The 25,996-nt window shown below is 40.9% G+C and overlaps 2 protein-coding genes across 2 annotated transcripts in view; one reads left to right on the top strand and one right to left on the bottom strand.

Moving 5' to 3' along the window:
• The window catches only part of grm5b (glutamate receptor, metabotropic 5b), a 46,796-nt gene extending 42,408 nt beyond the window's left edge, over positions 1 to 4,388 (bottom strand). Inside the window, exon 1 of the mRNA XM_053507257.1 lies at positions 3,623 to 4,388. Coding sequence (XP_053363232.1) covers positions 3,623 to 4,325 — 703 coding nt within the window. The 5' untranslated portion in view covers positions 4,326 to 4,388. The remainder of the gene's footprint in view (positions 1 to 3,622) is intronic.
• A 14,850-nt stretch (positions 4,389 to 19,238) lies between these two features.
• tyr (tyrosinase) lies at positions 19,239 to 25,548 on the top strand. Its single transcript, XM_053507263.1, is given in 6 exon segments — positions 19,239 to 19,300; positions 19,302 to 20,145; positions 21,256 to 21,472; positions 24,473 to 24,620; positions 24,710 to 24,891; positions 25,065 to 25,548. Coding segments are annotated over 6 exon segments (1,698 nt in total). The 3' UTR covers positions 25,310 to 25,548.
• The last annotated feature ends 448 nt before the right edge of the window (positions 25,549 to 25,996 follow it).

The following is a 25,996-nucleotide window of genomic DNA, read 5'->3' as shown; positions in this document are numbered from 1 at the left end:
GAGTGTTAGATACACACTGACAGCACAGTGCATCTTCACCTGGTCTCACACACACACACACACACACACACACACACACACTCTCGCACTCTTTCTTTAGTATCACACTTTACGACTTGGTCTTTTCCTTCCTTTTCTCCCCTCTTCCGGCTTTCTCACCCGCTTTTACCGAGCGCGTCTTAAACACTCGCTAATGAGTGAAGATGAAAAGATTTCCTACACGACTAATCCACAGATAAAATACTAATACTTTTTTTCATTAATGACTAAATTTATTTAGACAAGAGTGTACTTATCCTTTCTACTTATTCCTTTCTCTCTACTTTCCTGCTTTGTTTACTTGTTTGTTTATTTCTCACTCCTTGCCATCTTTCTTCTGTCCAGGACTTCACTGCTTTCTTCTTCTTTCTTTCTCATCCTGTAGTTTTCTCCCTCATTTCTCCCTTCTCTTCACTTCCACACTTTATTTATCCTAACCTTCACTTCCTTTTTTTTTCTCTTTTCCCTTTCTTTCATCCTTCTCTTTACTTTATTTATTTTTATTTCTTTGTTTATATTTCCTTTCTCCTTCCATCTTTTTTTCTGTCCTGAACGTCACTGAAGTCCTTTTCTCCACTTCGAAGCTTATTATTTATTTATTTATTTATTTATCCATCCATTTATCCATTTCCGACCTTCCTTCCTTTCTGGTCGTTCCCTTGCGCAAAGAAAATATATTTCTCTATATATAAACTGTTAATGTTTTTTTATATGCTTTGATCTACTTGTAAGTTGAAGAACTTTTATGATGTAAACATTCCTCATTGTTACACTAACTGATACAAACTAATAATAACTAATAATTAACAGAAAAAAAGATATGATGATATTCATATACAACAATAAATTTACAATTTAAAGAAACATATATTGTATAATATATTTATTCATTTATTGAGTAATATATTAAAATGTATTCAAATATATATCCTAATGTATGTAATTTTATATTCAACTTTATACTTCATAGTATATTGAATTTAACTGAATATATATACCGTATTTCTTTATATTTTTTTTACAATATGCTTATATGTTGATATATACTGTATATTAATGTAGTTCGAACAAAATGGACTTTATAGACATTAATCAGACACACCGTCAAAGTAAAAGTGTGTGTATAATTCTTAAACATGTATAAAGTTTCAATAATGTTTCAATAGAACAATTATAAGTATAAATGTATATTTAAATGTTTTTTGTCTTCATTGCAATATATATATATTAGGGCCGGGACTTTAACGCGTTAATTTAGATTAATTAATTACAAAAAAATAACGCGTAAATTTTTTTTAATGCATTTTAATCGCACTTATTTTTGCACCGCTAAACGTTTCTCACTGGATGAGTTTCGGCGGACCGATTATGCTGGAGCACCAACTAGCGTTCAGATAAAAACAAACCACAGTGAACATGGACAAAGAAGCTGATGAGACCACTTTGGTTGGCCCTGTGGATGGGAAATTTTGTTATAAAAAACGAATGGATGGAAGCGTCGATAAGAGCATGGTTGTGTGCAAGCTATGCAACAAGGAATTCGCATATCACCGCAGCACATCGAGCCTCAAGTATCACCTCAATGCTAAACATATAGAGTTGAAGAGTCATTATTCAATGGTATACTAAAAATCCATATGAAAAAACTTCTTACTGTTCTCAGGACAAATATTTATATGTGATTAATTTCGATTAATTAATTACAAAGCCTCTAATTAATTAGATTTTTTTTTATCGAGTTCCGGCCCTAATATATATATATATCCACATATGGATCTATTCATATGTTGCAATCTATTAATAAATATAAACACTAGTTTATTTAATATGTCATTAATTATCATTAAATATATTGCCATATTTTTTCCCCTAAGAAATTATTGTCTACTTACTGTATTTTTCCTCTGTTTATTTCACTGCCTTCCTTTATTCTGCCTACTTTCTTGCTTTATTTATTTTTTTATTTGTTTTTGTTTGTTTGTTTGTTCATTTCTTCCTTCCTTTATGCACTTCACTGTTCTTTTCTTTTTTTTTACTCTTTATCATCTCATCGCTCCCTGTTCACGTCCTTCCATCCTTGTCTTTACAATCCTAATTTAATTTATTCATATTTATTTGTTTTTTATTTTTTGTTTATCCTTCCATCATTTTTTTTCTGTCCTGTACATCACTATTTATTTTTTTTTCTTTCTTTTCCTTCCTTTCTTCCTTCTCTTCCTGCTTCATTTGTTTTTACTATAAAATAATACGTATCCACTTATTATTTATCAACTTATTAATTTATTAATTTATTCATCCTTCCTTTCTACCGTTCTTCCTGTACTTTCTTTCTTTCTGTCATTCTTTCCTCTCTCCACTTCCCTGCTTCGTTTGTTCACTTTAGTTTGTTTATGTTTTCATTTCTCCTTCCTTCCTTGTCTACATTTCTTTTCTACATTTCTTTTTCTTTTCTTCCCTTTCTTTTCCTTTCCTTCTCCAGGAGTGTTTTAGTTCTCGCACCGCAGCGCTATACTGAGAACAAGTGCTGAAACCGGAGACTCCTTCCACGGATCTGACATACGCCGCTCTTCACTGAAAGCAATTAGAGGTTTTTCTTTCCTGAATATCGGCTTATTTTTATCTGTTTATTATTAGCCACGCGAGTGGAGCTGTACACGTCCCGGTGAATGAGCTGTTACCACGGAAACGCTAATGTATCAGAACGAGCTCTTTGAAACAAACCTGCGATTTCGATTACATCCTGAACTACTGGCATTATTCACGCGCTTTAATCTGAGCTTTAGGGTGTCCTGTCTGTAAGGGACAATTACGAACGTTAACTACGACGCCAAGTGTGTGAGACAGAAGGAGAGAGAAGGAGAGAGAGAGAGAGAGAAACTAAATAGATTAAAAGACATATGGACAGAGGTGCAGAAGAAAGGAAAGAGACAGAGAAATGAATCAAGTGTCATTATTAATGTAACTGATGGACATTTTTAGATACTGCTATTCTGACATTCCTACACACACACACACACACACACACACACACACATACAGAGGAGTATCAGGGGCCGCAGGACTGAGGATAAAGACGAGTTCAGTACAACCTCAAAGGAGTGTGCGTGTGTGTGAGAGTGTGTGTGCGTATAAAAGTGACAGAGGTGTGATAACAGAGCCACAGGGAACAGAAATTGAGTTCAATTACACACACACACACACGTACACACTCTCTCTCACACACACACGCACATCACACACAGGTGCACTGGATGAACCACTGAGACACTGCACTTGTTGTGTATATCTATAAAGGTGTGTGTATAAATGCAATGTGTACACTGGGGGTCAGTATCAGCAGAGGGACAGAGGGAGAGACAGAAAGGTAGACAGAGACAGAAAAAAGAAAAAGAGAGTGATTAATGAAGTGTGTCTAATGTAGGAGATCTAATGATTCTTTAGAACTTCCAGAGAAGCAGGTAACGCCTAAGTAAGTAATATGGAAAGCGAAAAGGGTCAGATGGCGCGACAAAATTGTGGATACCGAAGGGGGTCAGAATGAGAACGAACACAGTAAAGTGAGTGCATGTGAAGATCTACTCACCCTCTGTGTGAATGGTGGAGACGTAACTCCAGTTGTAGCGTTTGACGATGTCCACCATGGCTCTGGCCTGCTGCGCGTCAGACGGCACAACCCTCATAAAGTACTTATACAGCGATTTGTCGCTCAGGTCCATGCTGGTAGCCGAGTAAGCGATCTGAGGAATGTTGAACAGCTGCAGTAGGTTCTGCACCTGAATTGCGACCGAACTCGAGCCAGGTCCGATCAAGCCAACGATGGGCTTCTTTCCCTTGGGGGGCAGTCCTTCTGCACACTTGACCCCACCCCCGCTTGGCGAGTCTTCGGAAATGGGATCGAGCGGAGAGACTGTGGGGCTTTCGGCGGCAATGAGCGAGTCGCGTATAAACTCGATGCTCTGCTCGAGCGCCACGGCAGAGTGCCAACAGGAGTCACGTATCTCGCAGCCGAGCGTGACGTTGGGTAGGATGTCCGGGTCGGCGTTGATCCGGTCAAGGGTCAGCATCATGGCTTCCACGCGCTGGATGCCGTATTGCTCACGCACCGCTCCGCACTTGCGCTCGTGCGCACGGTCTGCTGCTGGCTGGTGGTGGACGGAGAACAAAGCACCAATGATCAAGTCGCCAGGCACGTAGGCCACCACGCGACGTTCGTTTGACTGGAGGGAGGACAGGACAATCGGGATGGACATCAGAACCAGGAAGAGGGAATAAAAAGTGGCGGCCATTCTGACTAACTTTAACAAGATTGTACTCTCACAGTGACAAAGGAAAAGACGGTCACGACGGCATCCATATGTTTTCTTGGGTGACTAAAAAATCTCAAAGTTCTCAGCAAGCATGTGAGACAGTGGACATTTTATTCCAAAAAACAAGGGTCCTCCGTTTTTTCACATCTACGATGTCTTGCAAGAGGACGGACACAATCCAAAGAAAAGAAAAGAAAGCTGTCTCTATTCGCCTGTCTTTCGGCCTCTCAGCGAGGACAAGCGCGGCGACGCTAACAACACCGGTTTCCAGCAGTCGCCACAGCGTGTGCGAGTTAGGAGTGTGCGTGCTCGAGTGTGAGGAGATAAAGCCATTTTAGAGCTGTAAGAAGGACACAATAAGGCAGACGGTTTTAAGCAGCAGATTTGAGTGTGTGTCGTGGTCTGTGTTAAAAACCTGCACATGCCTGCATATGTGTGTGTGTCACTTAGGTGCGTCACACATCCGACTTGCTGCTGTTCATGTACGTTTCACGCTCACACACACAAACACAGGTGATAGTGCTAGTAGTGGTTCTCAAAATCGCTGTAGAGGCCATGGTGTCCCGGGCCATGAGGTTGTTGCTATGGCAACCGGCAGGTGATGATATAGGTGTTTATAACCTTGAATCAAAGAGAACACACACACACACAAGAGCATGTGAATTAGAGGGACATTTTGAACAGACGTTAATTGTGGTTATTTCTCTACAACGGCACCACCCCTGAGTGGTTTATTCCGTACTTAGCTGACAGTTACACACCCTGTCCTGGACACTTACGCACTTACGCTTGTCGCCGGTCATTAAAGTGACAGGACGGTTGGGGTGTTGACACTGCTGAAAGCTATGGGCACGGCCACACACACACACACATACACTCATACGCACACACATATATACACACACACACACACCAAGCAGACTGAGATGATGAATCACTTCATATCCTTATTGATCTACTTATTTCCCCATGGCTCTGATTATGCCTCCCAGTCTCTATGTCTCTCTCACTCTGTCTGTCTCTGTCTCTCTCAACCTGTCTCTCTCTTGCTGTCAATATGTCTCTCGTTCTCTCTCAATTTGTCTGTTTCACTCACTGTCTGTCTCTCTTACCATGTCCATTTCTCTGCTGTCTCAATCTGTCTGTCTCTCTCCGTCTCACTCTCACTATCTGTCTGTCTCTCTCATTGCCTGTTTAGCTCACTCTGTCTTTCTCTGTCTCAATCTGTCTTTCATTATCTCACTTTGTCTGTCTCTCTCTCACTCTGTCTGTTTCGCTCTCTGTCTGTCTCTGTATTTCTCTGTCTCCCTCCTACTCCGCCTGTCTCTCTCTCTCTCTCACACTCTGTCTATCTCATTCTGTATGTCTCATTTTATAAAACCCCAGTTCCTCATCCTTAACCCCAAACCCCTCACTTCATTTCTCCATCTTTCCTGCTATTGTTCTTTCTCTATATATATATTTCTTTTTACTGTATTTCTCATTCTCAGTGCATCTCCCTTTGTCCTCATGTCTGCTTTTTTTCTCTTCTTTCCCTTTCTCTCTAATTTATTGCCCTCTCTCTTGCACTCGCTGTACCTCTGTAAATCTCAGTACATCTTTCTTTGTTCATCGTTTCTATTAGACATATCGCTGACAGATTCTCTCTGTTTGTCTGTCTCTCCAAACAGCTTTCTTCGATCTCCCTCAATCGTTCATGCTTCCTGTCTCCTTCCTTAATCTCTATCTGTCCAACAGTCTTTCTATATCTCTTGTTTTCTTTCTGTCCATTCATAATCTTGCCTTTGAACCCCAATATCAGTCAGTCCATCCTACTTACCTCCACGTTAGTGTTTAGTTCTATATCTCTCCTGGTCACACACTCTCACTCCATCTTTCTTTACCTCCTTCTTCTCTATATATTTCCTAATCTTAATTTCTGTCTCATCCATTATTCTATTTTTGTCATTCTCAATTTCCTTCTGTTTCTTGTGATCTTGTCCAAAAGACAGACAGACAGACAGACAGATAGATACAGTAGACAGACAGACAGACAGATACAGACAGATAGACAATGAAGCTTCTTAAAATAAACTGAGAACTCTCTCTCTCTTACACACACACACACACACACTACAGTAAGACAATAAACCCCTCGACCTTGGGCTGCGTGTCCTAAACCGCATACCAGACCGGTACCGGGACTAAACCTCACCTCGGAGCGCATTTCTACTTCCGGTGTTGGCACTAAACAGGTGATGTCGTGTCGGTCGATTGAGGGGAAATTACGGGATGCATTTAGCGACCGGCAGTAATTTATGATCCGAGGCGGGATGCCTGCTGTGCGCGCGCGTGTGCGACTTGACGGTGAGAGCGTGTATTTCAAAAACAACGGATCGTTTCATTAATAAACGCGACGTAACGAGCGCGCGTGCATAACAGTATAGAGGGTAGAGCTCTCGAGCTTGCAGCTGCAGCCGGGGTCAGGTGTCCGCGCGCGCGCGCAGGTGCATCAGCCGGTGGCGGGAAATAAAAGGCGCAAGTTGAGCTCGTGATGCACCGGGAAGACTTCAAAGGCTTTAGGTTTATGTGATGAACAGAGAGAGAGAGGGCAGCTCTCTCTCTCTCTCTCTCTCACACACACACACACACACGTCACAATTAACATTTTAAAAAATTAACTAATTAAAGAATTTATTGTAAAAATAAATAAATCGCGCCACCTTTTATTCTTACCTGTCGCACGCGCTCAATTCTTTACCGTGATCCATCCATTAAAGGTCCGCGCGCTGTCCGGTCGTAGTTGCGTATACACTGCATATCCACACCACACGCCCGCGCGCACACACACAAACGCACACAATCGCGCGCGAGGTGTCCTCGGTAATTTCGGTCGGTGGACGCACGCACGAGCTGCTGCTGCTGCGGAGAGCACCGCGAGCCTTTCCTCTCGGTAGGCTCATGCACGCACACACACATACACACGCACGCACACACCGACACTGTCCGGTCCGCCGCCGCCGTTCGCCACACACACACACTCGACCGTCCTCTCCCTCGCGCCTGCAGCCAGTCATTCAGTACTCGAGACAATCCTCCCACTCCGACTCCCACGCGCGTAACCGCGAAGTGTGAAACGCACCGCGCGCGCGCTCAGACGCACGCACACACAAATTGCACCGCAAATCTCGTGTGCAAGAACAACATTATCTCTTATATATTAAATCTATCAGATAGTGTCTGTGTATGTGTGTGTGTGTGTGTGTTATAAGGGGCCAACATAACATACAAGTGCGTTAAACAGGAGATAAAGCACATGCATTCTACATAGTGCACAAACTACACTATATGGACAAAAGTATTTGCCCAAACCTGCATTGGATCCAAGTACATATACTTCAATATGGTGTCGGTCCCCCAGTTGGTTTTGCAGCTCTAATAGCTTCCACTCTTCTTGAAAATCTGTTCAAACGATTTTGGAGTGTTTCTGTGGGAATTCGTGTCCATTCATTCTGTAGAGTATTTATGAGGTCAGGCACTGATGTTGGACGAGAAGGTCTGGCATGCAAATTCCATTCCAGTTCATCCCAAAGGTGCTCCATGGGGTTGAAGTCAGGGGTCTGGGTTGGCATCCCATCCAGGGTGTCCCCCACATTATACCATAGGATCAGCTCCAGGACCCTCCCACCAGCACCACCACCACAACCCAAGAAAAATGGAAAAGGTGCTCAATGGAGTTAAGGTCAGGGCTCTGTGTGAGCCAGTCAAGTTCTTTCACCCCGAACTCATCAAACCGTGTTTTTATAGTCCTTGCTTTGCTATGTTGGAATTGAAAATGGCGTTTCCCAAACTGTTGCCACAAAGTTGAAAGCATGGCATTTTTTAAGATGTCTTGGTATGCTGAAGCATTAGGATTGCTCTTTAATGGGGATAAGGGGTCTGATTAAAGCACATGAATTCAATAATTAACAGGTTTGGCCAAATACTTTTGTTTGTATAGCGTATATCATCCAGTTTACCTAGGCTACAGTGTGTACATAGAATAAACAGTCAGGTATCTTATGTGGTCTGTGTCGGTTCACCACCATAACCCAAGCTAAATGGAAATACCTGTCTGTCTGTCCTACGTCTCAAATCCAAATTTATCTCTTTTTCATTTAGCATCTCTTGTTTTTGTTGAGTAAAAAGAATTTAAGGTAACGTTAGGGGAGACTTTGGCGTAGAGGTTAGCACTGTCGCCTTGCGCCTTGAGGGTTCGATTGGCACCTTGGGCCTGTGTGCGTGAAATTGGCATGTTCTCCCCATGCTTGTTGTTTTTCCTCTGGGTACCGACTTTTTCTCCCACAGTTCAAAGACATACAGATTAGGTTAAATGCTGGTATGAATCAAATATGAAAGGTGACAGTACCAAATACACGGAGGTCAAACACTGTTTAAAAATGTGGCGTCATAAAAGCCCCAGCTTTCCTGTCTCCTCTGTAACCTGCGTACATGCTCTGTTTACACCCATTTCATCCTTTAAAATGAACAGCCACAGGCAAGGGGATAGTTCTTAAGATTTTCTCCAAAATATCAGTAATAATAGGTGGTATTACAATGATCTTCCTTTTATGGTTACTGGAGAATCTCAAACCAACTATACTGGAGTATCATCTCCAATACTGCCACCTGGTGTATTGGAGATGATACTCAAGTGCTAAACTTAATTGTTAAAGCTAAAGCTGTTCACCTCTGGGAGTTGCAATACTGTAGTACTCAATCACTAAACAGAAGCAGTCATATCTGGTGTGAAGGCACCTTAAAGATACTGATGGGACAAACTCAGCAACAATGAGAAGTAGATTTTTGGTGCATTTATTTATATAGTGTAAAGTATCAGAAATAACTTTGGGAAGGTTTTCACCTTGTGGATGACTACTAGAGATGAGCTAATCTGGATTCATCAAGGTTAAATAACCAGATCCTTGTTATGAGGGTGTGACATTCATGAGATCAAGGATTCAGTAGGTTCTAAGGATTCGTGGAGTGCCCCCTAATGGTGGGGCTTTTACGCAGCTGTTTCTCTTTTTCCAAGATTGTGTAATTGGACATATAATCTGCTTTTATTGACACAGCAGCAAAATACGTGTTACATGTTGGACTCTGCCTTCTTGTACACTGTCTTACTAGGGCTGACTCAGAACCTGAACTGGACTGGTTCAATTTCAGATCATTTTCCAGTTTAGCGCATCTACTGGGAGCTTCAAGGCCATTGATGGAGCCATGAGTTAGAAATATGAGCAGCAAGGAATGGGGAGGTCCACTTTAGTGCCCCTAATGAACATATAGTGTTAGGAATGGAGACCCTTGGGGTCATACAGTCATAGTGTACAGTATGTGAAACATTAAAATTTTCAGTTATTTTTCACACAAATCCTTATTCACTTGCCTACAGCAATTAGAAAATAACAGGTTATAGATTTTTCTTTATATATATTTTTAACTTCCACTAGGGGAGGGAACTGGAAAGTGGACCTTTTTATCTCCACTTGATCCTCAGTACACTCAAAACATTTTCAAAACCTACAATAAGAAAGGAAAAATCACTACCTTGCTCTTGAGTGCTTCAAGATAACACAGCTTCAGCATCAGCAACATCGCCATCATAATCATCAACACAGCAATCTTCCATTGCATCACCCCCTGTGCCATGTGACTGTCGCTCCCCCACCTCACACCCGTTAAAAGAGGCCACGACATGCCACATCTTGTGTCGCATAATTAACCAGTTAATGTAGCATTTGTCTATTATCATTGCTTTTCCTTCACCTCACTAGATATGCATGGCTAAACATTAGCTCGATGATCAATACAAGCCACTACTTGGCTAATAGTTAGCTAAACTTGGTTCAAGATAACATATAGAAATTTTACATAAGATTTAATGTAAGATTTTTTACCACATTAAACCTATAAAAGGTTCGTCTTTGGTAATAGCTAGATAATATTAAGAAGAAGTTATATAAATGCGGTTAGCTTGTTTGCTAGCTCTCAATTGTGTGTCTATATAATAGCTAATACCTGACAAGATAGCTATAACTATTTTGTCAAGTATTAGCTAGTGTTAGCTATAAATATGTATACAGTAAATTAACTAGTATTATATTAAAGATTTAGGATTTAATTTATTTCTAGTGGTTATAGCTGTAACAAACTCACGGGATATTATCTAGGTAGTATAGGCAGCTTCTTTTTTACTAGCTAGCCAGCTAGCATGTATTAATCAACAATTAAACTTCAAGTCAAGTCAAGTAGGCTTATTATTGTCATTTCAACAGTTCAGTCCACAGTGAAGCGAAACCAGGTTTCTCCAGGGCCGTGGTGCTACATAAAACATAAAATTAACAAAACCAGATGAAACCTAATTAGGTAACTAGCTACCGCAAAAAAATGAACACCATAAATTAACAAAAACCATCTAAAAACTATTTAAAAAGACAGCAAAAAGACATGAACCAAACACAAGCAACAACACGACACAATGCAATACTCTGTGATAGTGATAAACTTAGTACATTAATAACAGAATGCATTAATAATGGAAATGTTTATTACCATACACAATATATTATACACAAGAAGTATATATATATATATATATATATTTTTTTTTTTTTTCAATACAATGACGTGAACTATATTGCTATAGAAATGCAACTCTATAGTAAATTTATAATTTCATCTGAAATTTTATTAAGACTTTTCAGTTAATCAGAATCCAGAATTTGGTAGCGCTGTTTTTTTTTGTTTTGTTTGCTTGTTTTTTAAGGCTAATAACCAACAAATTGAATGGAAATGGACATGAATGTAGCTTCTAGCATGTAGCTGTGAACAATCCTCACATTTCTTTTCATAATCAGTTCTGAAATTTAGCAAGATCGTGTTTTCAGCCACAGTTCTTGATTTTTATTTTCTCTGAGAAATGCACACACAGCTAACTCAGCTAGCATAACAAACTCCTTCTTCGAGTTTCTCTGACGTTCATTTTTCTTGATCATGACAAATTCCAATAAAGCGTGATGATAAATGGTATGTGAATGAGTTCAACTGGTAAAATAATTTTAAATTACTTTCACACACACACATCGTATCGTTAGCGCACTAGCTTTTTAAATCATGCTAGCAGCAGGCTAGGGTTTTAGGACATAAACACTCAGACTGGCGTGCAGCCACAGCTCATTATTTCGTTTCTCACCCTTGTTTGTCCTTGTGTGTGCCTGGGCGTGTGTGTGTACGTGTGTCACTGTGTGTGTGTGTGTGTGTGTGTTTTTAAGCATGTGTGTGGGTGGAAAAGCAGTGGGACCTTTTAACTGAATTGGCTTTCAGCTTTTTCCTCAAATGTGGCTTGGATTAACGAGTGCAGGATTAAACCGCCATTAAATAGCACAAAATCTCTCAAACTGCTCCATTTGCACTCTCACACACACACACACACACACACACACACATACACAAATGCAGCTAAGCCAGCATGATTCAGCCTTGAGACTGTTTTGATCCCAGGGTGAATGGTGTTCAGCGAGGCCTCGTTTCGATTAACTCTCTGACGCGTGGGAAATGGCTCTGTCTTTATCGCCGAGACTCGCATCATTATTCGAGCTCAGCAGCTTAGACGGACTCCAGAGAGAGACAGCACTCTTGTGTTATTCACGTCTATACCGTTTAGTATAATTAGGCATAACCAAATATCATTGACACTTAATTATTGAACATCATCATAGGAAGAAACAAATGTATAAGAGTTTACATATAAAAGTAAAATAAAGAAAAATATTTTTTTTTGTTTATCCTGTTTTTAGAATCTGAAATAAATTCACAAATGTTTAAAGGTTTAATGCTTCATCTGAAATATCCCTCTAATAATGCATTTTTTTCGAACTACGGTTATTTCACTCCTCCTCCTTGTCCGAATGTGTAATTTCAGTGTCTACGTAAATGAGCTCCTGCTGAGCCACACCCCAGAGAGCAACATAGCTGAGCAACAAGCCAAGGGGAGGGGCTCTCCTTATATGAGGTCACATTAGGGAGGAAATCCAATTGCCTTGTTTAAAACCCGATACGAAACTAGACAAATTATAAAAAAAACACATTTTATTACAAGCACACTGGAGACACATCTGATTGTCTTACAATGTTGCATGTGAGGTCTCCTGTAATATGTCTTCATTATATTTTTTATGTAAAAATTTGAGGCCATTCTGAAACATTTCGATTTTACAATAATAATAATAATAATAATAATAAATATAGAATTGACTCATGCATTAACATTAGCACAAATCATAATTAATATAAATTAATATATATAATAATAAATAATTAATGCTCAAGTTAATGCTTAGTAAGGAATAAATGCAAAGGTTAATTGCATATATCTAAATGAGTGTAAGTGAAAAAATTTTATGCATATGCAGTAAAATCTTAATGCTAAATGTATATACAATATTGTGCAAAAGACCCTAATTTTTTCATATTTTCCTTCCAAAGACACTTTCTTGTATTTTAATGTAGTCTTGAGGAATAGCTCTCCAGGCTGAAGGACTTTTCTGTCTTTAATTTTCAGTCCACTCCCTGTACATGAGAATTCTAGCTGTTAATGTAAATAAATGAAAATATTTTTAATTAAATAAAAGTTAGACACTTATGAAATGTAAACTTGCTTTTTTTAAAAGTACGTATTAATTGAAAATATAACTTAGTACATTAATAACTAGCTGGTAGAAACATGTTTATTACCGCACACACTACATTGTACATTAGATGTATATGTTTTTAAAACCCATTATAATGATGTGAACTTTGTTGCTATAGAAATACAAGTATGTTTCTAATTTCAGCTGAAATTTTATCGAGACTTTTCAGCCCAGAATCCAGAATCAAGTAGCTCTATGGTTAAATAATACTAATAACTAATGAACTGAAGGGAAATAGGTATGGCATCTAGCACATAGCTGTGAACTATCCTCACATTTTTTTCCTGAAATTTTGCACAATTCATGTTCTCAGCCACAGTTTCCTTTATGACTTGACCTGTTTTTGTTTTTTTTCCCCTAAATGCACGCAGCTAACCCAGCTAGCATAACAAACAGAATATAATTCGTGCTGATTAACGTGATACAAACAGTTTAATTAATTTTTTTTTGTTAAGCCATACACATCATCAGGCACAGAACCATCTAACGTAAGGCATGAACCAGTGAGAAACAGGTGCAGATGATGACAGGTGATTGTTATACTGTACTGCTGATGTTGGATGCTGAGCGGTTGGAACAGACGAGAGGGGAAATGAGGTCGCTGCTGCTGAGGTCGTTACATAAACAATCTGTATTTAAATAGTATTTTTAGGCACTTTGTTACCGAAAAACACTTGTTTCCATTTCTTTCATTTAATTAAATTTAATATGAAGGCATGAGAGGTGGCTCTTTTATAGTTGTGTAATTTGCTTCTGCAACAGTTTCTCAGAGCTGCAAAGTTTTTTATGTTTGTTTGTGTGTTTATTTTGTAAGGTTTGTATTTTTGGAGGTTGAAGACGAGGGTGTAAAAGAGCGACTTCACTGATGTACGTCCAAATGAATCAGAATGACTTAAAATGTTTTTTTTTGTTTTTTTTTAATTATAGAATTTTGTTGAGTAAAACTTGGTGCCCCAGTGGTGTGTGGGTCTGAACTCGTACACAACGAGCGGGTCGGCCAGGTCTGGACTGCTTTTACTTTAAGCTAGATGAAAGATATGTTGGATACCCATAAACCTATGCCAAGTGTGTCAATGAAAAGAAAAAGAAAATGGACAGGAAAGGTAGAGAACATTCATTTTTTTCAAAAGGGTGGGAGTAAAAATGCACTCAGAACTAAAAAGGGCCAGAGAAGTCTGAACGCTGAGTCACGGCTGAGCCGGTGAGTCGGTGTGGCGATGCATGTGGATGATTTGGTGGACGAGAAAAAGCCAGAACAAAAAAAAAAAAAAACAGAAAGAAGCCTAAGGGTCGGTATAAAGCACCCAGCTATTTTTCTGAAAGGGGTGGGTGCGTTTTTTTTTTTTTCTTTTACCCCTTAGGCCACAATAAAAACAGTGACACTAATCCCCGCCCACTTTACATGCAGAGTCTGTTGTTGGGTCATGAAGCGAACATTAAAACCAGGATCAGAACATGGCCTTGATCGCTTATTAAAGACTGTGTGGGTTTGTGTGTGAGTGCATGTGTGTGTGTGTGAGTGTGTGTGTGTGTGTGTGTCACAGATAAGTCTAACGAGTCCGGTTGCCATGGCATCCGTTTAAGAGACATACTGACGAGCTGAGAGTGAGAGTGGAGGGTGTAATTGAGCTTTCACATACCGGTATTTAAGCACACACACACACACACACACACACACACACACACACACACACACAAACATGCATACAGATGTGTGGGCATGCAAAGAGAAAGGCCACTGGATACTTCTTGACAATTCACTCATTCATACACACACACACACACACACACACACACACACACACACACACACACACACACAGTGTTTGTTCTATATTCCTTATAACAACTTTCCACTGTCACACAGATTAATTATTCATGTGGAAATGAAGTTAAGGCAAAGCTTCAATTCATATTTAAGTTTAGTTCATTTTTATTTAATTAAATTAACTTTTTACAATCATTTTGTATTTACATTATAATATTTAACACACACTTGTGTTTCTGTAAGTCTCTCCTCAGGGGGATGTGATCTGGAACACACCTAGGCATGGTTATTTAAAATTTTACTTACACTGCCCTCTTGTGGTTATTCTGTAAAAATGTAATATCCCAATATATGATTATGAAAATTCAGATTTGTGAAAATCCAGCTGAAGTCTTTTTCTTTTTTTGTGATTCACTGTTTTCTACCTAAAATCATATATAGAGTGGTTTATTGTAGTTTTCACATAATATTTCACAAGACCTGAAATAGGAATCCAACATTAACTCCATCCTCAAAGGCCCAGCAGGGGATTTACTTTCTGCACCAAATAAGGCAGTATGTTCTGCCACAGGAGCTGTTGATTCTGGTCTATACTGCAGTCATTGAACCCGTCCTGCGCACATCAGTCACTGTCTGGTTCTGAGCAGCCAAGAAACAGGACAGGAAACTGTTAAAACAGCGGAGAAACAAATCATTGCAGCTCGTCTGCTCCCTCTCCATGACTTGTACTGTCCAAGATCCAGAAAACAGGCACAAACAAACCTCTAAACCCCTCACACCCTGGACAAAACCGTGTTCACCTCCTCCCCTCTGGCAGCCGCTACAGGAACAGTTTCTTTCAACATACTTTTAACAAATTTCTGCTTGCTATTTGCAGTACAGTATGTGATGGACACTATGGTTACTTGTACTACCTTACACACTCACTTTATTTACAATTATATACATCTGTTACATCCTGTAGAGTTATTGAATGTTGTGTCTGACTGTGTATTGTGTCTAGTGTCCAGTATTGTGTGACAATTACTGAGAGATCTCTAAAAGAATGATCCGTATAAAGAACTGTCAATCAAACCCCTGAAAATAGTTCATGCTTATTTTAAAATAGACGTTGTGATACAAAATGATAGTTCGTGCACTTTGTGTTTGAACAAAAGGATCGTTTACACTGAGAAATCTGATGTTGCCTCTACATTTGTCCGTCCCAAAAGGATGCACATTGAATGTTGATCGCCCTGGATCCCACTGGATGTTTTATTGTTGTTTGTTTTTCGCACCACAATAAGTCCGTCTGTCACCAACAGCCATGGCATGATACTGTATAGGTTAAGTTACCTAAGATCGCAAAATTAGTATAACTTTTTATGTTGGAATTTCGGGTAAGAGAACCCAGGACGCCTCTTTATAGGGTCTAATAGTAGGTCAAGGGGGCGGTACATAGGGGTGCGTAAAAATGTACAACACGTGTGTTGGCGATTAGTTCTGTACTGAAATATATATATTCATATTTTACAGTAACATTATATCTACAATTAACTTTAACATATAATTACAAACATACTCTATACTCACCGATTGTACACTAAGCGCAAGATCCCACTGATAACAGCATGGATTTATGGGCGTTCCGCAAAATTAGAGAAAGATGCGGAAACTGTTGTAGGATGAATTTATAGAACATCGGCTGAAGACCTGATTGGTCAAACGGAGTCATGTGATTATTGTTGCTGCATCTGATTGGTGAAACAGTCATGCGGTAGATCTACAGGCTGCATGTGTGGAATAAACGGTTAGAAGAGTAACGAGTCGAGTGGAGCCGAAAGTATTGGAACATCAACAGGAAAAAGGTTCAACAATCAACAGTGCTCGTTACAGTGAGATGCTTAAGGGCTGAAGCCTGAATCTCAGATTAAACACAGAGGACCGATATCCGAGGGCGTCGTGATCTCGAGTGACAATGCACGTCCACACACTTCTGCACACACTGTCGAGGTGTTAAAGCGTCCTCACTACAGTCCTGACCTCACTCCATCGGACTTTCACCTACAAGGATAAAGATTCACTTCAGATGAAGAAGTGAAGACAGCGGTGAATTCGTGGCTCGCAGGTTATACTAGCACATTTTTTAACAAGGAAATATTGAAGCTTTTTCGACAGTTTGTGGACAAAGTGTAATAAAAACTATGAAGATTATGTTGAAAAATTATATATTTGTCTTTTGTAAAAGTTAATTAATATAAATTCCAGAGTTTCAAAGTTTTTAGTTCAGGTATTATTGGTTTTGTCCTGTTTTCACCGTCTCAAAATGTAAAAAAGTTGATAAATTTTAGCTCGACGTTTTGCTTTTGTCTCTTGTTCTTCCTACATTCCTATGATTCATAAGTTCAGTAGTATGGTCATGTCATACGGCAGCATTGAATCCCTAAGGTTCAGTAGACGGTTTGTGGGCCAGCAGGCTGATATGTAATATCTAACACTGGCCTCTCTGTCTGTCTCTCCACCTGTCTGTTTACTGCTGGCTTCATGTTCCTGTGGTGTGATTAGCCGACCCTCACAACTCCTCACAAGTCTATCCTGTAACGTGACTGTCTTATGATTCAACAGAACTGAGAGAAATGCACGTAGGACAGCACATGATACACTCTCTCTCTTTCTCTCTCTCTCTCACACACACACACACACACAAGGTTTTTTTATACAGTACAATCCCGTCTAAACGCATTGGAATGATAAACGCCAACTTTTTTATTGTCTCTTAATGCTGAGACACAAAAGACATTTAAATAATTAAAGCATTTATTTCCAGACTTGACATCTACACATGTTAAAATAGGCACCTTTAATGGCAACCCTTTCAAGAGGTGGGTGAGCTAAAGTTTTGGAACGTATAGTCTTTATTTTAATTAAACAAAATTTTAATCTAAAATATTAGAGCACGACGAGGACACCAAATAAAAAAAATAAAAAACTGGTCCTCTAACAAACTACAGTTTCAACATTTTAACAGCTTGGAAGGAAAGCGACTTTAAGCTCTAAAACCAGTTCTCCTAATGACAAATTTGAAAATATTAGAAGAAAAAAAAACTGACTTTAAATGTAAAGCCAGATAATTTCATTAAAAATTAAGAATGTCTTAATTAAACTATACGAGACCTGCGATTAGAATATTTTACTCCCCTTCAATAAAAACTAATTTCATTAATTTCCTCATCAAAATCACTTACCTATAATTAAATTATTGAACATCTTCTAAAAATACAAAAATCCTGGCTATGAACCTAAATCTTATAAAAAAAAAATATCTAATATCAAACCTTTAGTTAGTTATTTAGAAATAATACCAAGATAAGACATACAGTACAATGTTATGTACAATAAAACTACACGATGCAGAGAAACAAGCTCATGGTTTTGATATCGCCATGTTGGATTATTGTAAAGCCTTTCTGTCTGGAGGTTCCACTGGGTGCACAAAAAAGGTTCCAGTTGGTCCAGTCTGCAGGAGACAGAGTGAAATGGGTGGCCACTTTAGAGGGAGCCGTTATGTCTCTGTTTCCTTCTGGTTCTCCCTTTTATTTAAGTGGTCAAGGTTAGTTCTGCTGGAGTCCCTGCTTGTACTCTGCACAAGATGTACATAGACTTTATACATCATGAGACACTGTGCGTACCTAATTCTCCCCTCTGGACATGTTGCCACACTTCTGGTTGGTGTCACACTTCTAATAGCTCATGTCTGCAATTGCTGTGATAATGTTAGGACTGAAATTCTCCATCAGTGAACAGCAGGTAACCTCAGCAGCATGAACTTCATGTTACATTTTGAATACAAATAAAATGAATTGAACTAAATAATCTAGAGAAGTTCTGGAACGAAGAGTAACATCTAACAAAATGATGGAAAGACCAAAGCATGGAGATAGAAATGTATGAGCTCATCAGTCAAGCACGGTGGAGGTCGTGTCACGGCTGGGGCTTCGCTCAGGGAACAATATCACTAATCTTTATAAATGATTGAACTCATAATGGTCCTGAAAGAATGGATTCAGAAGTCTACAGAAACATTTAGTTTTAAGTACTTTCTACTTTACTATCTGCTCCAATACGTTTGCACACCTAACATTGGAGGTTATTAAATAATTGCCACAATGTGGATTAACCCTGGGTGTGTGTGTGTGTGTGTGTGTATAAGGATAAAGCATCTTATTATACTTTCATATAATGTGTTTTAGTTATATAGTTCATTGTATTTGACTTTTGACTACTCTTTAAAACACACACACACACACATACACACACAGTGTGAGATCACTGGAGCATGTGAATTCCAAAGGCTGAGCCCTGTGGGACTACAGGGTCTGATCCTAAACATGTGATTTTATGTCTGTGTGTCTGTGTGTGTGTGTGTGTTGGGTTATGGGTGAGACCAAACACAATCCCTTGCACTTCTTCATTCTTTTACGCACTCCCAGTCTGATGCTCTCGTGCTTTGATCATGCAGCCGGCGTCTCTCGCAGTGCTCTTCTTACTGCCCCTTGTGCGTGTGTCGTACGCTCAATTCCCACGCGTGTGTGCGACCGCAGAGGCACTCCTGACTAAAACGTGCTGTCCCGCCTGGCCCGGTGATGGCTCGATGTGCGGTGTGAGCTCTGGCCGAGGCTTCTGCCAAGATGTGTCGGTGTCCGATCTACCAAACGGGCCTCAGTTCCCCCACAGCGACGTGGACGACCGTGAACGATGGCCTCTCGTTTTCTACAACCGCACATGCCAGTGCGCGGGCAACTTCAGGGGCTACAACTGCGGCGAGTGCAAGTTCGGGTACTACGGTGCCAACTGCGCAGAGAGGCGTGAGAGCGTGCGCCGGAACATCTTCCAGCTGTCGGTGGCCGAGCAGCAGCGCTTCATCTCGTACATCAACCTGGCCAAGAACACCATCAGCTCTGAATATGTCATCGTGACAGGCACGAGGGCACAGATGGACAACAGCACGAATCCGATGTTCGCAAACATCAGCGTGTACGACTTGTTCGTCTGGATGCACTACTACGTGTCACGCGACACACTCCTCGGCGGCCCCGGGAACGTGTGGTCGGACGTGGACTTTGCGCACGAGGCCGCTGGATTCCTGCCGTGGCACCGCATGTTTCTGCTCCTCTGGGAGCACGAGATCCGTAAACTTACCGGCGACTTCAATTTCACCATCCCGTACTGGGACTGGCGGGACGCGCCCGACTGCCAGGTGTGCACGGACCGGCTGATGGGTGCGCGCAGCCCGCTCGACCCCAGCCTCATCAGCCCCGCCTCGGTCTTCTCCTCGTGGAAGGTGAACAATCGAAAACTCTATGTCTGGGTTGCTTGGGTGTGTGTTAGTGCTAGAGTGATTGAGTTTGTGTTTGTGAGTGTTAGTGCTGGAGCTTTAACAAAATGTTGCTCGTTGTTCTAAACTGGGTAATATTCAGTCTGGAAGCATGTGGAGATGTGGTGTTCTTTGTAGAAGCTGTATCAATGTACACACTATTTAATATAATCCTATACAGTATACATTACCCATATCGGTAGTCTGTTACGGTAAATACAGGGGGCGTTCAAAACAAATCGGGACTTGTGATGATTGTGACCATTTCTGGTGAATGAAGGTGTAAAAACATTTAAACACAATACAGTGATGTGCGTCCATGAAAGACGATCCCAACTGAAGTGGCTCAGAGCTTGATGCAGTCGTTCCCGTGAACGTTAAGCGAGTGTGACGACTGATCCTTGAAAATCGATGAATAACTTGTCACCAACTTGCAGAAGAGATGCATCTCTCTGTTGGAACTGTGTACACAATCATTCACCTGGGAGTTCCTGGGAGGCCAGAGTTTCAGACGTGTAGAAGGGGGGAGGATCATGGCTCCGGTGTACTGAGAGAACTTTCTACCTTGATGGTGTCCAAGCTCTAGTGAAACGCTGAAATAAGTGCATTAGTGTAGCAGAGGATTATATAGAGAAATTAAGGGAGTTTTTATTCTTGCAACTGTGTTCAAAAGTCCCAGTTTGACTTGAACGCTCCTCATATTTCTATATATACTGTAGTACTTAGCAGGGCACTCTGTAGCATACAGTAGGTGGTGTACTTTTATACTACCACTGTGTAGCAAGTTCAGATGAAAAGACTTCACCAGACACAGTGTTTGGATTGTTAGGAGTCGCCTCAGGCACATCGTATTAGCTCTCATCCTCTCACATGTGACTCACATGAGGGGTTGTAGGACCTCACGTATACACACACACACACACAAAGTGGTTTTGTAGACCTTAACCAAAGCCGCTTTACTCTCTCAGCGCCTCGAAACAGCATCAGAGAGGTTCAACTACTGATGTCAGAAACAAAAAACTTACCTTTCTTTTTTCCTGAACTGAAGAAATATAAAGCCTGTATTTGTGTGTGTAGGTGATCTGCACCCATCCGGAGGTGTACAACGAACGTGAGGTGCTGTGTGATGGCTCGCCCGAGGGTCCGCTGATTCGTAATCCTGGCAACCATGACTTGAACCGTGTCAACCGGCTGCCTAGCACCGCAGATGTGGAGTTCGTGGTCTCGCTCACACAGTACGAGAGCGACACGCTCGACAGGCGTGCCAACATGAGCTTTAGAAATGTTCTGGAAGGTAGACCATAATCAGACTACACACACACACACACACTTGGTCTCTTGTTCTTATCGTTTTTTTATGCCTATCCATCTAAAATGAGAAACCATAGGCAAGACAAAGCTAAAAAGGTAGAGTCCCATCAGTCTACTGGATAAAAAGGAAAGCTAGAGCTACATGATAAGCTACTTAGATCCCAGGTCTAAGCTTATATAGGATAAAAGACCAATCCCCAGGTTGGAATTCAGGATTACTGTCTCAGCATTGGGTGGTACAGGGGAAAAGTTGTCACCAATTTGACCCTGTACTTGAGCTACTATACAGTACAGGCCAAACGTTTGGACACACCTTCACTCATTCAATGTGTTTTCTGTATTTTCATGACCATTTAAATTGGTAGATTCTCACTGAAGGCATCAAAACTATGAATGAACACATGTGGAGTTATGTACTTAACAAAAAAAGGTGAAATAACTTAATATTAATAACTATATTCTAGTTTCTTCAAAATAGCCACCCTTTGCTCCGATTACTGCTATGCACACTCCTGGCATTCTCTCGATGAGCTTCAAGAAGTAGTCACCTGAAATAGTTTTCCAACAGTCTTGAAGGAGTTCCCAGAGGTGTTTAGCACGTGGTGGCCCCTTTGCCTTCACTCTGCGGTCCAGCTCACCCCAAACCATCTCGATTGGGTTCAGGTCCGGTGACTGTGGAGACCTTTTTTTGTTAAGTACATAACTCCACATGTGTTCATTCATAGTTTTGATGCCTTCAGTGAGAATCTACCAATGGTCATGACACATTGACAGATAGATGAGAAGGTGTGTCCAAACTTTCTGCCTTTACTGTACATGCATTGGATTTTTTTGTCGCATGTTGTCCCCCTACCAGGCTGCATTTCCTTTTTGGTCTCTGGTTTCCAAGTGAGCTTCGAAGGTCTTAATTGTTCCTGGGTGTGAACAAGTCTGAGAAAGGCTGTGTGGTGGAAGGGTTCCTTTGAAACATCTTGGACCCAGTAGATCGTACGTGGCACCCCAGTGTGAAATATCAGTGGAGATTCTTAGTCATCCAAATCATGGTTATTCCAAAGTTATTGAGTGGCAACTAAACTTTCATGAAGTTCTGGAATATGTTACACCTCTTATTTGAAACGGGTTCATTAGTTCTAACTAATTGGCTTGGCATGGCCGGTATGGAGTCAGGTATGGAGACTCCATGGCGTCATTTACACATTAATGATTACATGAGGGTTGTCGTTTTATCCGTCTCCATGCGTGCCACCTGAATCAAGGTATGAATGACTGCAAAACCTTTTAAGAGTGATGACTTTGTGAAAAAAATAACCTCGGCAAATTGAAAAGCAGTGGGTAAACTTGATAGTTCGGTCTACTACAACCAGGAACAGTTTAGTGATGGAACGTTAAGAGGATGGTAGATGGTAGGATTGAGGTTAGGGCTGATATATGAGGAGTAAAACAATGGGCTGTGAGCTGTGGGTAGCAAATTTCTATACCAGGGTTCTTCAGCCCCAGTCCTGGAGGGCTATCTAGTGTTCAGCACAGTTTGGTGTGACTCGGGAAGAACGAGTGAATGATTCTAGGACTAGGGCACGAGGCAGGGTACACCCTGGACAGGGTGCCAATCCATCACAGGGAACTTACACATACATTCACTCACACACTCATTCACACACTACGGGCGATTTGGGAACGCCAATCAACCTAACCTACATGTCTTTGGACTGTGGGAGGAAACCGGAGTAGCCGGAGGGAACCCACCAAGCACGGGGAGAACATGCAAACTCCATGCACACAGAGACGTAAATCGAATCTGGCCGGGAAGCGAACCCGGACCCTGGAGGTACAAGGCGACAGTGCCAAACACTACACCACTGTGCCACCCCATTTTAAGTACATTTTGCTAAAATGAACAAGATGAACGAAATGACTTAAAAAAAGATTTATCCATTTTGCTGAACGGTACTTTGTAAAAAATATCTGAACTTCCCATCACTATTGTCTTGAGCTAAATGTTTGGTTTGGTGGTCCTCTAGCCTCAGCAGCTTGTGGCCAAGCTAGCACCTACTGTAATGTCAAAAGGTGTTGAGGTACGTAAGAGTCTTCCAGTTCTCTATACTCACATGTTTGTCTTCTTGTAGTGTGAAATTACACCAGGGGAATCAGATGGCAATTCAAGGTGAGAAAAACTCAAGTTGGGTTTCCAATCATGATATTGCAATGGTAGCTTAATGGTTAAGGTGTCCAAACCCCACCAAGACCAAATTGCCACTGCTGGCGCTCTAACCTTCAACTGCTCATATGTGTAATGTGATAAATGTAAGTCGCTCTGGATAAGGGCATCTGTCCAATGTAAATTGTACCGTGCTGGTAGAAGAAAGGTGCCTCCTTACTGAAACAACTGAAAATGTTAGTTTAAATGCTCTTTTGGGAGTTCCTCATTCCAAAAGACAAACTGGCTGTTTTATGTGAGTGAGAACGATGGTGTTACTCGCACCGCAATGACTTAGAGGCATTAAGCAAGCATGGGTGTTCACTTGGTGGTAATGATTAAGAACACCTGAAGTTCTTCCATTATCTAAACTAGGGTTTATCCGTGAAGGCACTCAAGCACCCTCGTTGTCCTTCATGGTAGACGATAGTGTAAAGACATTCGCAGTTTGAACTTCCCCATGATACTGGTCACAAAATATATTACACTTGATTACTTCTGACTGCAGCATGTGCCTGAGATAACGTACAAACGCACGTGCGCTGAAGATCAACATGCTCTTTTGTGGTTTATTCTAAGCTTGCCAATCTGATCAAAAAAACGTGCGAGCTCCCTTCCAAACCATGCGACACGCCACAAAACCCAGCTTCAGTAGATTTGCACACTTGATCCCTGTAACGAGAGTGCAGGACATTGTGCTTGCATGGCTCACACTTTCTTGTAAGCTTTTGTCGTTTAATAGATTTTTTGAAAAGGATTTAATGTGTTCTTTTTGGTGTGTGTGTGTAGGTTTTGCGAGTCCAGAGACGGGTATGGCAGTGTCAGGCAAGAGCACGATGCACAACTCACTCCACATCTTCATGAACGGCTCGATGTCATCGGTGCCGGCGTCCGCCAACGACCCCGTGTTCCTTCTGCACCATGCGTTTATAGACAGGTAAGATATAGATACACACACACACACACACACAGAGACATAAGGACAATATTGTTCAAATCTGATCTTTGTGTGTGTGTATGTCTTAGCATCTTTGAGCGATGGCTACGTCTTCACCGGCCCCCGCGCTCCATTTACCCAGAATCCAACGCTCCGATTGGCCACAATGGAGGCTACTACATGGTTCCCTTCATCCCTCTGTACAAAAACATGGACTACTTCATCTCCACCAAAGAGCTGGGATACGAATACTCCTACTTACTGGATCCAAGTGAGACACACACACACACAGTTAATGTAGATTATAGTGTAATTTACAGCTCCTACTAAGATATTTCCTGAATTCTTACTCTTATCTCTATTATTCTCTCTGTCTCTCTATGTCTCTCTACCTGTCTGTCTGTCTGTCTGTCTGTCTGTCGTTCTCCCCACGTCTCACTCCAGCTCAGCGGCTCCTGCAGGAGTTCATCGCTCCGTACTGGGAGCACATACAGCAGATTTGGCCCTGGCTGCTCGGGGCCGCGGTGCTCGGAGCCCTGGTTGCCGCGCTCGTCGGCACGATTATCAGAAAGGTTGTCATGGCGACGCGTCGCCGAGGGAACAGGAAGCACGGATACGGAGAGAAACAACCGCTGCTGAACAGCAGCGAGGAGGAGGAGGACACCGCCTCATATCAGACCACACTCTGAACACACACACGCATCAGGGTACACTTCGTAAACTTGTACTGTATGAACATATGAGCATTAAAGCAAACACATACATTCAAAAGTGAATACACACAACATTACTAGGTGCAAAGGCTTACACACATACACACTGGGACAACTCAACACACACACAAAGAAACCTGAATACACACATCACATATATATATTAAAAAAAAAAGATTACTAAATGCAGATCCACACACAAGCTCTAACACACACACACACACACACACACAACTGAACGGACAACATACACACAACAGTCACGGACACACAGCTAAATGGATTATTCAACACACTCACACACATTTTTAAATACACAAAAATGGATAAATCAGCTCTCTCCCTCACACACACACACTAACACACTAACACACACGACCCGAAGAGTGTACTGTACATTAATCTAAATGCTTATTATGTAAATAAAATGAACAGATACAATGTTATTCAAACATTTAAATTAAATGATTATAAGATCCAAACACACACACACACACACACACACACACAGAAATGAGGATTAAAAAACATAAAATTCATTATAATGGTGTCAATAGAAAATTAACAGTTTATCACACAATGTCTTTTTTTAATCCTCATTTTTAATGTAATAAAAATGTGTATAAAAGTCTATAAAACATTCTCACACGTCTGAAAGTCTGA

Source organism: Clarias gariepinus, chromosome 11 (genome assembly GCF_024256425.1).
Source record: "Clarias gariepinus isolate MV-2021 ecotype Netherlands chromosome 11, CGAR_prim_01v2, whole genome shotgun sequence".
NCBI lineage: Eukaryota > Metazoa > Chordata > Actinopteri > Siluriformes > Clariidae > Clarias > Clarias gariepinus.
Note: the sequence above shows the minus strand (reverse complement) of the source record. Positions and strands in the feature narration are given on the sequence as shown.